Source organism: Neltuma alba, unplaced genomic scaffold (assembly GCF_004799145.2).
Source record: "Neltuma alba isolate B1F8T4 unplaced genomic scaffold, ASM479914v2 tig00011591_pilon, whole genome shotgun sequence".
In the NCBI taxonomy this organism is placed as follows: Eukaryota; Viridiplantae; Streptophyta; class Magnoliopsida; order Fabales; family Fabaceae; genus Neltuma; species Neltuma alba.
The window spans coordinates 518,995-535,716 of NW_021636244.1; the positions used below are offsets into that span (position 1 = coordinate 518,995).

General features: G+C 32.2%; 2 protein-coding genes across 2 annotated transcripts; both read right to left on the reverse strand.

Annotated features, from left to right (window-relative positions):
- Positions 1–41: 41 nt before the first annotated feature.
- LOC114715444 (photosystem I reaction center subunit VI, chloroplastic) lies at positions 42–1,939 on the reverse strand. The gene is made up of 3 exons (XM_028900309.1): positions 1,785–1,939; positions 1,496–1,622; positions 42–372 (listed from the first exon to the last, which is right to left on the reverse strand). Exons 1-3 carry the CDS (start codon positions 1,910–1,912, stop codon positions 193–195), a joined length of 435 nt encoding a protein of 144 aa, XP_028756142.1. The 5' UTR covers positions 1,913–1,939; the 3' UTR covers positions 42–192.
- Positions 1,940–2,900: 961 nt separating this feature from the next.
- On the reverse strand, positions 2,901–9,030 carry LOC114715437 (homeobox-leucine zipper protein GLABRA 2). Its single transcript, XM_028900298.1, has 10 exons — positions 8,890–9,030; positions 8,395–8,708; positions 7,769–7,886; positions 7,022–7,216; positions 6,052–6,444; positions 5,816–5,917; positions 5,432–5,641; positions 4,878–5,324; positions 4,118–4,204; positions 2,901–3,747 (listed from the first exon to the last, which is right to left on the reverse strand). Exons 1-10 carry the CDS (start codon positions 8,941–8,943, stop codon positions 3,328–3,330), a joined length of 2,340 nt encoding a protein of 779 aa, XP_028756131.1. The 5' UTR covers positions 8,944–9,030; the 3' UTR covers positions 2,901–3,327.
- Between the last annotated feature and the right edge of the window lie 7,692 nt (positions 9,031–16,722).

The following is a 16,722-nucleotide window of genomic DNA, read 5'->3' on the forward strand; positions in this document are numbered from 1 at the left end:
GGCATGGTTCCCCAGATTTACACACTAAAATCACGATCGAGTAGTCCAAACTAACAGGTCTCTGCTTCAATTAAAAATTAGAGCAACGCCAATATGCCATTCAATTAGACTGGAGATTAACATCTTTGAATAGCAGAGTTGAACATAAGTACACAAGATGGTAACAGATAAATTCAACCAGAAGAAACTAGCTTAGATCTTGCCACGTGGACCAGGCTTAGGTGGAAGTTGTGGGCCCTTCTTGATTGGAAGAACATCACCTGTAGCTGTGGCACTGTAGTATGCGAGAGTAGAGCCACCTCCCAATATCAAGAACTTGAGCAACAATCCCCTCTTTGTGAATGGAGCAGCAAATGTCTCAAAGAACTTGCTCTGCAAATCCATGTCGAAGAATAAGACTCAGTTTGTTGCAGAGTAATCTTTGATTCGTTAAGATGTATGGTCAGATGATCAAGTTGAAATTTAACACATAACAAGCTACCCAGTGAAAATGAAAAGCAATGGCTTTGTATGTTAAGAAGTTCTTAGGTACGTAGTCTAACTACAACCAAAACTGCTGCTAATTGATTTTGAGGATTCATCTTGGGAACTAGATGGTGATTCCCCAAAAATTTCTCGTACTAGTGAAGTATCCAATCATAATGGATATGTAGAAATGAAATTTCTCACCTAAATCTCAAGTTTATTAACATGCCATGACCCGCCTATCATTCAAAATAGCAACGGATGCTCACACACAAAGACACAACAAAATTAAAAACAGCCAAGTGAAATATCAGACACATATCAGGTCCCTTGTAATTAAAAATTTGATTGCACATAATATAGAGAGAAACGGAAAAATTGAAGAGTATAAATAGAGAAACTGAGTTTCACACACAAAATACCTACAAAGTCTCATCCCCTTATGTATTACTCTCTCACATGACCGCATAACTACAGAATTTCTCAGTGAAACAAAACTAGTCATAATGGAATCTTGTGTCTCTAGTCAAGATAATCTCGCATTATTAATCAACTATCCGAACTAAGGTCAACATAATTTTTCTAAACTATGCCACTTGCATCTTGTATCATATGCATAATTATTAATTCTGAAGATCTTTTTTTTTTTTTTAATTCAGATTCTTAAGTTGTACTCCTCCGGTGCTTAATATAGGACTCAATTCTTGAATTGGTTTTGGTCCTAAATATAAGACCCATGTATCATATTTATCAATTTTCTCTAAATTACCCCTATAAATATTTCTTCGACCATAATCAAATAGAAGAGAGAGAGGAGGTATTAAAAAAGATGATTATAGTGTTTTAGGAAAAATATGTCACTTTTCTTATAATTAAATAACTTACTTAACTTCTTTAATCTAATCAAATTAGTTAAATGGGTCTTACATTAAGGATCGGAGGAGTATTTCCAATTTTGGAATTGTCCATGTTCAAGTTTTCACCAATGTCACCATAGCTTGAAGAAAATGAAGAAATTGTAGAGACGAACCTGAAGAGGGTTGTAAGGAGAAGGGGCATCAGATCCATACAAATCCCACTGCCCAGTAGTGTTGCCAATATCCTCTAAATCAAAGTATACACTCTTGTCACCATACTTGGCCACCACAGCTCCACTCCTAATGATTTGCGCACAAACTTACAATCAGAATCCGATTAATAATAAAATACATTTGGGAATAAATTAATGGCAGTAATTCGATCCTCGAAGTTTTTTCCCCCTACTTTTCGTTTGCTAGTTCATATGAAATGAAAAAAGCAGAGAAAATGCAGCACGGAACCTGAAATTTCTGGGTTTAAGACTCTGGCGGGACGGCTTGATAGAGAGCTTAGTTCCAGAAAGGGAACTTCCGGCGAGGCCCTTGACAGATGCCGGTTGGACTGAAGCTAAGGTTGCCAGAGAAGCCATGGTTGATATTATTTCTTCCTTACTTTCTTCTCTTTGGGTTCTGTGGTGAGAGACTATATTATCAGTTGGCCACAAAATGCCACGTCACCAGCAGATTTGGGAATTCATTTACCCGGTGCCACGTGGATCGAGATTGGATAAGCCTATCCATCGCCAGCTAGTCCTTTGCTTATGGGAATTATCAATTATACTCGAATTTTTTTTTACAAAAAAGGTGAACAATACTTAGTGATATCTATATTAATATTGACATTTTTTGGTAAAATATTTATTGACCGTTTTTTATTTTTTAGCTTAGTTTTTTTGGCCTAGATAAAAGTTGATTTTTTTCCCCAAAAAATGTTTTAGATTCCAAAAATAGATTTTATTGAAAAGTACTTCATGCACGGCTACTCAAAAGCAAGTTGATGGATAGCTCCAGTGATTATTAACTACTACTTTTAGTATTCAATATAAAAACTCCTTTAATTTTTATTTTAATTTTAAATATAACATCTTAATTCAGTTTGTTTTTTATATTTATTTATTTTTTTAAAATAATTTTTATTATAATAATAATACTTCTAACAAATACACTTGATTAATAAAAATATTTTAGAAAAAATAATACATATTTATTATAAATAACTAACTTAGTTATTTTTTTTTAATTTACTCAAATTAGTCAACTAACTCTTATATTAAGAAACATGACTAATAGCTGTAAACAGATAGTTATTTTTATTAACTGCGAATTTTTCATATCGTTGGCAAAGAGGACTAGTGCAATTTAATTAGGAATGCTACCCCATGCTAATTAATTTAATTAAATTTGCTGTTGTTATTCTGTTGAGGATTTCACTATTTATATAACAATTTCAATACTTTCACAAGGTTTCTCAACATATATAAATTTAAATCGTCAATTTAACTCACTCGTTAATGATATAAAATCTATAGATCAAGAGGGAGCTAGAAACTGATGATGAATAATTTACGCAGGAAAAAATTTAAAACAAACACAAGCAAAAACCAAGCATTCCAATAATTTGTAAATTGTAACGTAATTCTATACATTGGTACAAAATACATAACACTAACTCTGGTCCTAATTATAAGATCTCGTTTGTAGACTACAAATAAAATCTTATAATTAGGAAGTGAGATAGTAAAACCCTACTAAATCCCCAAACATTCTCAAACTGTTTGTCTTTTTGTTTCTATAAATGGAAATCCAGATCCAGGTATATTCATCATTTACTGCAAACGCCAAACTTGGAAAACGAATAACAAATGAATCAAACCCCATGAAAAGTGGAGGATCTAAAACAAGCCACTTCTTCTGCAACTCTCTCTCTCTCTCTCTCCTCCTCTATATATATATGCCAAAAACGTGAAAGCATGCTTGGACGACAATAAACCAACCAACCAACTAACTAACTATCCTCACACTGTAAACTGGTTCTGATATTTCTCAAAGTACAAGACATGACAGAAGTGGCTGATTCAACAGACTCTTGTGTTAGCTTAGCAGCAGGCGAAGTGCTGACGAGGACCTGGAATGCCATGGTAAGCAGAGACCCTGCTTCTGAGCTCTTCTCTTCTTCTTCTTCTTCTGCTCCATGATGCTTTGATGAAGAAGTAATCACCAATGGCCTTATGGCCTCCAGTCCGTCGGGGACGACGCAGAATCCTGACGGCAGAATCGCGACGTCGCCGGAGTCGCAGCCTGCGATCACTGACTGCATGCGAGTGATGTCCACCGGAGCATACACCACCGTTGATTCGTACGTACTCGTGCTGCTGTCTTGCAGAATCCACGTACTGTTACTACTGTCGTCTTTTGATTTTACTGCCTACTCAAACATGGCAAACAACCAGTGTTTATATGTATGTATGTATGTATCTCTTTGAAAGCATGTTTTGTAGGCGTTATAGCATTTACGTATATGGATTGGAAAACTAGGGTTCTTCGGATTCCGACACAAAATGTGAATTGATTGAGACAAAAAGAGTGTGGTTGGACCCAACTTGAATGGGACACACACTGATATCCTCTCTAACTATTTAAAATGTAGTACCAACATTTTAAATAGTTAAAATTATAGTAGAGACTGAATTTTATGGGTGCAAATAATAAATGTCCACACTAGTTTAAATATTTTTTTTAATTTTCAATTTAAAATTTAATTAAAAGTAATATAAGTGAAGGAACTTAAAACCAACCAGGATGTTGACTGCATTGCATCGATCTTTTCCTTTGGCCAAGTTTACGATGGACTGCACGTGCTCACCGCCACTTCTCACATGCCACTATAACAAGTATGAAGGATGGAAAGATATGAGTAGTTTTACCCACCAAATGCTACAACCACATGCAAACTACAAATCCTTTGGTACGTCTAACATGGCTTCTTCTCGTATCTTTTGTAATGCCAAATTTTTCAAATATTTTTTAATTATTAGATTTTACATAAAATGAGTAACACATTAATATTTTATATATGATGACAAAATGGTGAGTTTTTGAATTTTTTACGATCTTCAAATAAAGCCCAAAATTGTGCAGTTTTAATTTATTCTTTTTCTCAAAAGTCGGGGAAAAAAAATTAAAACTATACCGTTTCATCACTATAAGACATCAAAATTATCGCTTATTTTATTTAGAATCCCAAGATAAAAAAAACATTCAAATTGAAGCATTACAAACTAAAAACTACTATCCCATGTCTTTAATATAAGAGTCAGTTAACTAATTTAAGTAGATTAAAAAAACTAGTTAAGTTAATTATTTGTAATAAGCTGGTATTGTTTTTCCTAAAATATTCTTACTAATCAAGTGTATTGATTAAAACTACTATTATTACAAAGAATATCTTAAAAAACTGAATACATATAAAAGATAAAATAGATTTGAGTTTTATATTTAGAACTAAAATAAAAAGTGAAATAAGCTTTTTAAGGACAAGAGATAGTATGCGCATACCTGAGTACGTCGGGTTTCGTCCCCCAAGAAATGAACGAGAACATTAGGTGAGACTGGAAGCCAGGAGCAAGAAACAACACACAATATCACCCCAAGGGGCTCTCCGCGCTCGTTCAAGTTCTTTCTGGAACTGACCCTTATGTCTTCTCCATTCTCACCACTCACCTTGGTCCATGTGTGCAGGCTGGAAGCCGCCACGGCATGGCACAAACTCCTCGTCATTCTCTGCGCCAACTTCATCACGCTCTTCCTTCCGGCCATCGTCCCAACTCCCACACAGTCCTTCATCGGCACATTCGTGGCCATCAAGAACACCAGCCGCTGGCATTGCACCTGTAAAGTCGCCAGCCACCGCCTCGCCCCGAACGCCAGCCCGCTGTTCACGATGCTCCGGTACATTGTATGAACCGTGCTCTTCTCGCATTCTATGTGCTCCACCCATGTTACCTATACTTAAAACACACACAATTATTCAAATTCTTCTTCTATATATATGGGCTTGGTTGGATTCAGTAGCAAAAAATATATATGTTTATATATGTATATATACACACCCTGCAGTGGCCATTGCAAGTATCCTGAATGATGCAACCAGAAGGGCGTTTTCTGCATTTGAGCAGAGAAGATTCGATGCTGTCTTGTACTTTGTCTATGGATACGTCGACGATTGCCCACTCTTCTTCCTTTAATTGCTTGCAGTACCTCATAAAGTATACTTCCCTGCTCGCCACCATCGGTGTCAGCATCTGCAGCTCGCTAAACATCTGCACTATCATCATTATATATATAAGCTTCTTTCTCAATCAACTCATAATTCAGTCATATATGATATGATATGATATGATATATTTATATCTATACATATATATATGTATTAAAAATATAATTTAGATTGGTAATCACTTATATTTCATGCAGAAAATTGAAGTAATCCTCACCAGTTGCACCGCACCATCCTGGTTAGGACCTTCACCACTGCAAATAACATCAACAATGGCTGCCTTTGATATTAAGGAAGGAAACATTTCCTTCCATTGATTCTGCAAATAATACAGTACAAAACACACACACACACACACACATATCATGAATGAGTCGCATAAAATAAATATAAGCATGTAGTTACGAACTTGTAGTTTTCGATCTTCTCAGGTTTACGTATATACGTACGTACCACGTCCAAGAAGATTTGAAGAAGACGAGGGAGATCCAGAAAAACAACCCCAGTTTCTCTTGAGGCTTCAATGGAGCATCTCTTATTATTAGAAGAGGAAGGTCTTCCAATGTATTCAACTTGGAACTGTTTGACATATTCGTCGTAATTAAGTATCTGGCGACTAGTCTCAACGCTGCGAACCCATAGTGGTTCCTTCGTAGTGGCCATCTTTATAAGCTCTTCCATTGCTTGGTTAAGCAGCTCCATTATCCTTGTCTTGTCGAGTCCGAAAATTCCACTGTAAATTTCTAAACAGTTTCTGTTCTCCATTTGCTCATTTCCCAAAGAGCTCGAAGGGGAAGTTGTCGAACCCGGTGGGCCCTTCGCTAATGCTGTTCGAAGCTTCTCGATCTATATATATATATACACCATTCATTACGTCAATATCCGATCCCATGCATTTGTTTTTATATATGGGACATATCTAAATCTAATGAGAAGTGTTAATATGTCCATATTGTTCCTTGTATCTCTATAAAAATGCACCAAATATTGATCTATGGTAGGCTAATTTAATTTATGTGTTAATTAGAGAATGTTTTTGACGGAATATGAAATTATGGGTAATTAGAGTTTAATTTAGATACTTAGGGCATTCCATTAAGATTATTAAATAAAGGTATTTATCCATTAAAAATAAGACTCATTGAGTTATTTATCCTATAATCTTCTAGATTATCTGAGTTATTATCCTATAATTATTTCTATGGTTCTATAAATAAAGTTATATATGAAGTTTTTTTTTTTTTAACCAGAAAGTTATAAAGTTATATTTAACTTTTGATGTGATTAAATAAGAATTTTCACTTTTCCCAATATTTCTCTTTCCTCTACCTTCCTCTTTTCCCCTTTCTGTTTCACAGCAATTGTCCAAGAATGTATACATATAAGAAGAAGGTGTGAGAAATAAGTGAATTATTAGACAAACCTCAGCTTTGAGTTTGGCATTTTCTACGCGCAGTTGGTGTTCTTCAGGGAGCATGGAAGCATCTGAGGAAATGGTAGCGACGCCACAATTGGGACAACAAGCTTTGTTTATGATCCCTCTCAAGGCCTCATTTTCCTCTCTAAGTTTATCCATTTCTGACTTTAGCAAAAAATTCTCATGACGCTCTTGTATAGCCTGCACAATATATTCTTAACGTAATTAGCTACCAGTAATAATTAAATCACATTGCTTCCTTCCATTACAAAAATTGTAATGCGTAATCCAATTATGTTTGAAATTAAATGAGCTTTCATGAACGATTACATACTACTCCAATCCTAATTATAAAAGCTAGTTAACTAATTTGAAGAAATTTAAAAAATAAGTTAAGTTAGTTATTTGTAATAAATAGATATTGCTTTTTCTAAAATATCCTTACTAATCAAATTTATTGGCTAGAACTACTATTATTAGAGGGACTAATTTGGAAAAAAATACATAAATATAAAAGACAAAGTAGATCGGGGTCTTATAATTAGAACCAAAATAAAAATCAAACGAGGTCTTATATTAAGAACCAGAGGTAGTAGCATATATATATAGTAAAAGTAAATGTGGTTAATTAATTACTCTTGAAAATACAATTACTCTTGGGGGAATCTATCTTATATATTATTCTCCAGCTATCTACCATTAATCACGGATAATTAAGTTAATTTAAATGGATGAATTATGAAATAATTATACCTTGATTTGGGTTCGACGATTTTGGAACCAAAACTTGACTTGCCTGGGAGCAAGGCCTAGTTGCTTGCTAAGTTGTTGTCTCTGCTTCTCATCAGGATGTGGTGACTCTCTGAAAAGTCTGCACCAATATATATACAATATATCCGTGTCAGCTTTTATATATGTTACTGCAGATTTCTGGATTCATGATTCATTTTAAATTCTTCTGCAATACGTAGAGTGGTCAGTGTGGTCCAAGAATTATGCTCTTTTTTTTTTTTTGTCTTCTTTCTAAATTTATGTGTTGTTTTGGAGGGATAAAGGAGAATTAAAATGAATACAAAAACTACCTCCTTATACAGTAGAGAAGATAAACCAAGTTTAGTAAACTCAATATGGTATATAATAAAATCAATGATGACTTGATTATAATAAAAACAAATGCAGCCAAGAGATTATTTTATGCTGATTTTTGTCCAATTCAAAACTGGAATAATCATTGATGACTTAAAGCCACACATGCGTGTTGTTGTGTCCGTGAGTCAAAAGGCTAACTTATTTTGAAATCTCAGCAGTACGAGAGCATGCAAATTACTATGAAGCTATATACAAATGGAAGAGTTATCATTAATTTAATATTTACGTACATTTCCATTTCTCTGATCTGCTCAGCAGTGTGCCTGTGATATTTCTTCCTCTTCTTCTTCTTGTTCCTGTTCTTCTCTCCGTCGTCGTCACCTTCAACATCGTCGCCGCCTTCATGCTCGCCTTCTTCGACGTCGAAGCCGCCATCGTCTTCCGATCTCGACGATCTCCCGATCAGCCCAGAATTCTCGCTGCTAATCTCATGAACAGTAGTAGTGTTGTCTTGGCGCCCGCCTCCGCTGCCCTCCTCCCCGGCGTCTTCCGTGTCAGCGTTCCTCGACGGCGCCACCACCTCATCACGGCGAAAGATTCCCGCCTTCCAAATCCAAATCAAATAAAAACACAATCAGAAAAAAGAGAAACATAAAACCCTACTGAATTAATTACACAGAATCCAATTCGAACCATATATATATATATATATATAAAAGACATCTAAGAGTGTGTGTGTGTGGTGGGGAAGGAAGAAGGAGGAGGAGGAGGAGGAGGGATTTTACAAGGCTGAGGGAGAGAGCAGGGGAGAGAGAGTAGTATTGATGATCGTTGGACATGCTAGATGGCCATAGAGGGAATAGAATTCAGGTTTAGCTAAGAGGAAGGAGCGAGGGATTTGAGAGGAAGAGAAGGACGAAATGAAATGAAATTTGTTTGTGGGGATATAGAGAGAGAGAGAGAGATGTAGGGACTGCTTCCCCAATTAAAGGATAACGATTAAAGAATATAAAAACAAACGGAAGGAACTCGCCTCTGATTTCTTTAATCATTTTCCTGTTAGCACTTTTTTAACTATCTCATATTTATTGTTAACATTAATAATTATTGGTATGGTAGTTATAATATACACACACATATATATGAAATAGTATGGTGGGAGACAGATAGGGCAGCTGGGGTTGACTGTTAGACGGGGTGTCTGTAAATGGGATTCAGCACAGCTCCCTCAGCTACCGTTACGTTATACAGTTTGGTTGGGGCCTTGGGGGCACTGATTTTTATCCTACAATATTTGTTACATACATGCTTATATTATATTATTTTCGGTATTTAATATAAGAACTAATTTGATATTTAATTTGATCTTAAATATAAAATTTTAATTCATTTATCTCTTTTATTTATCAATTTTTTTCAAAGTAGTTGTACATGTTAAATGTTTCATTAAATAATACTCCTCCAATCCTAAATATAAGCCCCTTTATACACACTAATATAATGGTCTTATATTTAGGACCGGAGAAGTAATTCTAGCTAATACATATGATCAAAAAATGGTCTTATAAGGAATACAATACATATTTATTACAAATAACTAACTTAACAAACCTTTTTAATCTATTAAATTAGTTGAATCTTATATTAAGGATGTGCGTGTGTGTTTAAATTTGCTTATCGAATCATGGGACTCCTATTCAAATATCAGTCTATGTTAGTTTAATCAGTCGATCAATTAATTACCTTTTGTCTGTCTCCATATACATGCCGAGTAATCGTGCATGGTACAACACGCGTCCGCAAATATAGACATGTATCTTTTGTGATTTTTTTTTTATAACTCCATATTAATTATACTGAAAATGTTTAGGTAATGTTATGTCCGATCGGGAGTTTAATTTCAGGATTAGGACATGTTTATGAACTTAACAAATGTTTGTGTAAATATATTTACAAATAACACACCTATTAATAAAGTCATCGTATCAATACCATCAAAGTTGGGTTCAACGAAAGGCTAATTTCTCATAAGATGGCAAATTAAAATTTGAATTGGAAAAAATTCCTATATTTAATATCTGATAGTATTTTGAATAAAATTACTTTTAATAGGAAGGTATTTGTGTTGAGAAAGAAAGTCATCATACTAATAATGAGATTTGAGTCCGTAATCTTTGGAGACTATTGGTCAAATTCTTCCATTCCTTGTATTTAGTGTGAAATTTGAAGTGGGGGAGGGGTTTGTGTAAGAATCTTTTTGGAAAAGCAACTGGGAAGTCGTGAGAGTTGAGACGGGCTACGGAATACTGGTTAGCGGGCCTTATTGATCTGTTCATATATGAGGGTCACGAAGTCCACGTTTAGATCGTGGGTGTTTTAAAATTTCAACACTGCCTCCGATCCTAATTATAAAAATCAGTTAACTAATTTAAGTAAATTAAAAAAATAAATTAAATTGTTATTTGTAACAAATAGGTATTGTCTTTCTCAAAATATTATCACTAATTAAGTATATTGGTTAGAACTACCATTATCAGGAGGATTATCTTGAGAAAAAATATATATAAATATGAGAGACAAGATAGATTGGTATCTTATATTAGAATCAAAATAAAAGTCAAACGAAATCTTATATTAAATACAGGAGGTAGTAACATTTTTTGCCTGGAAATTTTCATTACATATTGGATGTAATTTTACACAGGTCATATTACTTTGTGTGTAGGTTAAACTGCTTCTCAGCATTCAAAATTTATGTTTTTCTTTTTTACAGATCAGAATAAAACCGCTTACCATCTCAACTAGTAATTTATTGGTGATATCATATTGTAAATTTATCATATCCTTTCTATTTTATTTTAGTTTATTGCCACTATTGTTTTATTTTAATTAGTTTGAGCCTTAATAATTTTTATATATTATTCGAATTTTTCGCTTCAAATATTATCTCATTAAAATACTTTAAATATATGAATCCAGCTGCTTGCTATCAACATGAGTTACAAATCATATAACCCATTTCCTAATCTGATCTCCATACAATTTCCCTTTTGGGGGGGGGGGGGACAAAACATATTAGTTAAAAATAATAACATCCACCCATAAATTAAACAAATTAGGTGTGGAACACTAAAATAAAGGGGAAAACAACTATAAGAGCAAAGTAAATTACATTATAGTTATATAACTTTAATATTACATAGATGAATGTTGGATGAAGATTAAGTTAACATCATATCATTCATGACTTAATTAAAACTGATGCAATTTTTTTAATAACTTTAATACTACCTCTGGTCCTAATTATAAGAGTCAGTTGACTAATTTGAAGAGATTAAGGAAGTAAGTTGAGTTAGTTATTTGTCCTAAATAGCTGTTGTCTTTCCTAAAATATTCTTACTAATCAAGTGTATTAACTAGAACTATAATTATTAGAAGGATTATCTTGAAAAAAATTGAGTAAATATGAGAAACAAAGTGGATTGGGGTCTTATATTTAGGACCAAAATAAAAGTCAAATTGGGTCTTATATTAAAAACTGGAGGTAGTATTACATAGATGAATAATTGGTTAGGCCTTAGGTATTGACTCTCTGTTAAGTAATAATTAAGAGACAAAATTAATACTTTACATGAAAATTACTACATCTTTGGGGCTTACATTGGTAAAGAAGCTCAAAAATAAAAGCAAAAACTTGTTTGATTTCCAAAATTAAGGCTTAAACTAAAACAAAATAATAAAGAGGCAAAAAAGAAAATTCAAAGGTGTTGAATTAGAACTGAACAAGACTAGGAGACAGGAATAAATAAGTTCATATGTAATATATTGGATTGTGTAGGCCAAATTAACTTGAAATGAAATTGAAGGGCTAAATCAAAATTGACTAAATTAATTGAGGGATTGAACTATTGAAGTGAATTTTGAGGCAATATATATGCAAAAAGATTTCATTATTAAATTAATGCCCATCTATAAGAAATATGTGTATACAATATTATTTTCAAACTAAATATTTTTGCCATGTGAAGCAGAATTTTTTTAAAAAAAATTATTCGCCCAGCATTGAAAACTTTTTGAAATTGAAATATGATACGGAGAAATATTGAAAGACTATCGAACGAATATATACTAAATTGATGAGAATGTACGTAGTTCATACAGACACACATACATCTCATTTTTTCTTATCGATATAAAGATCTCCCTGATTTTTTTTAATGAAAATAAAGATAAAGATCTCCCTGGTTGCTAATCTAATTATAAATATTGTGACACATATATTATACAACTTATATAATTAAAATAGTTTTATAGGGAGGGCTTGTTCCTAGCTAAGCTTCTATTTAAAGATGGACGACCGATACCCAGTCTAAAAAGGGAGGAGGGGAAAAAGAGAATAAAGCCACGTTCGCATGAAATAATAAATATGTTCGGTATTTTAAAAATGGTTATAAATTACCATGACATCTATACAACACTTAAAAATAACTCCTTCAGTTCTTAATATAAAATCTATTTGACTAATTTGATTAAACTAAGAAAGTTAGGTAAGTTAATTAGTTATAAGAAATATGACATGTTTTTTCTAAAACACCATAATCATCTTTCTTAATATCTTTCCTTTTTCACTTAGTTGATTATGATTGAGGGAGTATTCATAGAGGTAATTTAGAAAAAAAATTAGTAAATATGATAAATATGTCTTATATTTAAGATAAAAGTTAACTTAATAATTAGGTTCTATATTAAAGATCGGAGGAGTAAAAAAAAGATATAGGTGATCTAGTTAATGTCTCATTATCACCTTATAGTTAAAGCATCATGATGAATTTAATTTGGGTACTTCTTTTATCTTCTTCTTATTCAACTTTATTCATAGATATTTTTGGAGCGTAAATGCCTTTTTATGCACTTATTTGGAGATTTTTTAACAAGATGAAACAATTATTTTAAAATCTTAATTCTAGCTAACAGAAAGTCAAACTTTTAGTTTAATGACGAGACTGTATAGTCAACATTAAAAATGTAACTGTCAGCAGCGGTGATATGCATATCAAAAGTCACTCCAAAAATCATTGTTGACAGTTTTTGTTTTTGCAGTGAATCAAACTTCTACGGTTCTTGTAAAACAATAAATTAAATTAATTATAAATAAGAAAAATAAAATATATGAATAACTCTAATACATGAGCATATTTTTGTTTTATCTTCCGGAATTTTACGGTTTTTGGTGGTTAGGAAGGGCAGATATACTATATAATTTCAAGCACATGATCCAACACAAACCTAATAACATACTTTTTTGTCCTATTTGGTCCTATATATAGAGTATTGAGAGAAATTTTTTGTATAGATATGTAATTTTACTATTTATTTATTATTATATTGACTTTGTTTATATGAGGTATAGTGTATATTAAATTGAAATAAAATTAAAAAGTTATTAAATTTTAAATAAGAGTTAATAAAGTTTAAAATTTTTTTTTAGTCTATGTAAAACATATTGAAAGTAATTTATAAATAAGATCACATGCTTATCATTAATCGAACCGAAGAAACTTTAATTTCACCCCTCGTCTTTGCTGCTTGCGGGCTAGTATTAACAATTTATTAACATTGTTTTAAATGCGTCGCGAGTTTAGGGAAAAAGAGAAAATCATAAAACCTGTTATGAATATTATAATATATGGATGTTCATCTCCTCCTCTTCCTCTCAACTTCATTATCAACTCCCACTACTTTCACTAGGCATTAATCTTTCACTACTCCATTACCTTTCCACTATGCCTTTAATCTTGTAACTCCCTCCACTCATATTCATATGGTTTATTGTCCACTATCTATCATTTAAGTATAAATGTAACTTATGTGTGAGACTATGCCTATAAATAAGGCATGTCATTGTATTGTGAGGCAAGTGAAGCAAGTGAAGGAATACAATATCATTCTCCTATTTTCTTGTCTACTTCTCTTCTCCAATCTACTTTTATTGTTGGTTAATTTCATAACAAAACCGATCAAGTAGGGGATTTGAGTTTTTTTTTTAATATTATATTTGAGTTATTATTTTATAATTATGTTTTAAAAGGCCAAATCCATCTTAATTATAGCAAGCTAGCGAACCGAATTCACCATTTTTATAATAAACTCAGCTTAATTATATCTTGATAAATTGTACTATCAGTATCTAAAATTGCTCATATATTAGCTCTTATACTACCTCCGATTTTTAATATAAAAATTTATTTGATTTTATTTTGGTCTTAAATGTAAGACTCCAATCTATTTTGTCTAGCTAATATACTTAATAAGTAAGGATATTTTAAGAAAGACAACATCTATTTATTACAAATAACTAACTTAATATATTTTCTTAATCTCCTCAAATTAGTTAATTAGTTTTATATTTAGAATCGAAAGTGGTACTTCTCCGATCCTTAATATAAGACCCATTTAATTAATTTGATTAGATTAAGGAAGTTAGGTAAGTTAGTTAATTGTAAGAAATGTGACACGTTTTTCCTAAAATACCATAATCATCTTTCTTAATATCCTTCTCCCTCTTCTACTTGATTATGATTGAGAGAATATCCGTAGAGGTAATTTAGAGAAAATTGATAAATATGAGAAATGGTTCTTATATTTAAGACCAAAACTAACTTAACAATTGGATCATATATTAAAGACCGGAGGAGTATTTAAGATCGGAGGTAGTATTTAACTTAGAGGGCATAGTCATATATTAATATGTGAAATTGATCGCTAAATATTGTTTCCTCTACCCGTACAAAAGGGTATGAACGAACTTAGCACTAACGAGAAGCCACCTGCATGCTGAGTCATACATGAAAAGGACATTGTTGCAGCTTATACCTTCTTCTTCTTCTTCTTCCCCCCCCCCCCCCCCCCCCCCCAAAAAATCTACATTAAAATCACAGCTTATGTATACCCATCCATGTCGATCAGTCATAATGCATGAATGTGGCTAGTCGGTGGACCTACATTCGTACAGATCTTTCTCTTCATAATTAGGCCTTCAAAATTCTGATCATAGTGCATCAAATTTTACGCACATACATAAATATATTTAATTAATTTGATTAGATTAAAAAAATAAGATAAGTTAGTTAGTTACAAAAAATATGATATTTTTTAAAAAAACATCATAATCATATTTTTAATATCATTCATTCTTCTCCTACTTGATTATAGTTAAAAGAATATTAATATAGATAATTTTAAAAAATTAATAAATATAAAAATAGATTTTATATTAAGGAGATGGTGATAAACATATACATCCTTTGACCAAAAGAAAACATACACCTCCAACTTAAATATAGCTACTGTCGCTGCCTAATACTCCTTCAGTCTTAAATATAAGACCTTTATACACCTTCAATCCTAAATATAAGACCCTTATACACACTAATATAAGGGTCATATATTTAAGACAAGAGGAGTATCAACTACTCACACATATATGCAGGTGTGTGTGTATTAAATGATTAATTTCACAACCATATATATACCTGTAATAAATTTCAAACATGACACGTATTGTCATGGATTAATTGTAACAGCATATGTACGTACAGCTCAAAAGCACATGAAATAACAAGTGTGATGTCTATATGTTGCTTCACGAGGCATTTGGGGTGTGTGTGTATGTAGAAAATAATACTTCAAACTGAATAAGAAGGATAATGATATTTAAGTATTTCAAAATTTTAAAATGTTAATTATGGATACTGATCACCGGCATTTTAACAAAATTATTAAAGCCAACTGATTAAAAAAATACGAGTTGGAACAGTATCAATTCATATAATTTTCTATTGGCTTTTGGGGGGAAAAAAACACACGTGAAAGATTTAAGTACTTCTTGGATCTCCAACGGAACTTAATTTTTTTTTCTTGAGATTTTAGACTTTATATTAGGCTAGTAATACATTTACAAAATATTTGAAATAAAAATATAATACTTACAAATATAAGACATCTGTTTACTTTACTTTCCAAATTTATAATATTTTGTTCAAAGTATTTTTACTGATTACACATATTAAATAGTACCAATTCAAGAGATAATTTTAATACACATGATCATAAAGTAATTTAGAAAAACTAATTAAGATATATTTATCATAAATAAATAATTTAACTAATTTTTTAATATTTATAAATTAATTATCTAATATATTTATCATAAATAACTAATTTCACTAATTTTTTAATATCTATAAATTAATTATCTAATTTTTAATGATAAGATACCCTGATAACTTGAGGCCCCTCTCAACAAACTCTGGGGGTGACAGTTAGCTACATGGAAAGCAGCTAACTCAAAATAGTATAGTGGTACGGAACGCACCCAAGTGTGCGTATAGCATACTCACACGCACACGCCCAAACCCACGTGTCCTTAGCGTTGTGTCTGGGTTGACAGAGGGAAGAAAATGAGAGAAAAAGGAAGGGTAGTTACAAAAAGAAAGGGAGGAAGGGGAAAGGGGGAAGGATGGAAAGAGATTTTAATAATCTCTTATTTGGATTGATTAGAGGGGAGGGGAGGGGAGGAATTTTAATAATATCTTATTTTGTTCTAATAAAAATTGACT

Bases quoted from the DNA above. Each gene is read 5' to 3' on its own strand.
- LOC114715444 (XM_028900309.1), bottom strand. From the start codon at position 1,912: ATGGCTTCTCTGGCAACCTTAGCTTCAGTCCAACCGGCATCTGTCAAG. The intron at 1,623-1,784 runs GTTCCGTGCTGC...GCAAATCATTAG, and splicing joins CTTAAACCCAGAAATTTCAG to GAGTGGAGCTGTGGTGGCCA. The intron at 373-1,495 runs GTTCGTCTCTAC...ATGGATTTGCAG, and splicing joins CTCCTTACAACCCTCTTCAG to AGCAAGTTCTTTGAGACATT.
- LOC114715437 (XM_028900298.1), bottom strand. From the start codon at position 8,943: ATGTCCAACGATCATCAATACTACTCTCTCTCCCCTGCTCTCTCCCTC. The intron at 8,709-8,889 runs GTAAAATCCCTC...TGGATTTGGAAG, and splicing joins CTGCTCTCTCCCTCAGCCTT to GCGGGAATCTTTCGCCGTGA. The intron at 7,887-8,394 runs GTACGTAAATAT...ATATTGGTGCAG, and splicing joins CAGATCAGAGAAATGGAAAT to ACTTTTCAGAGAGTCACCAC.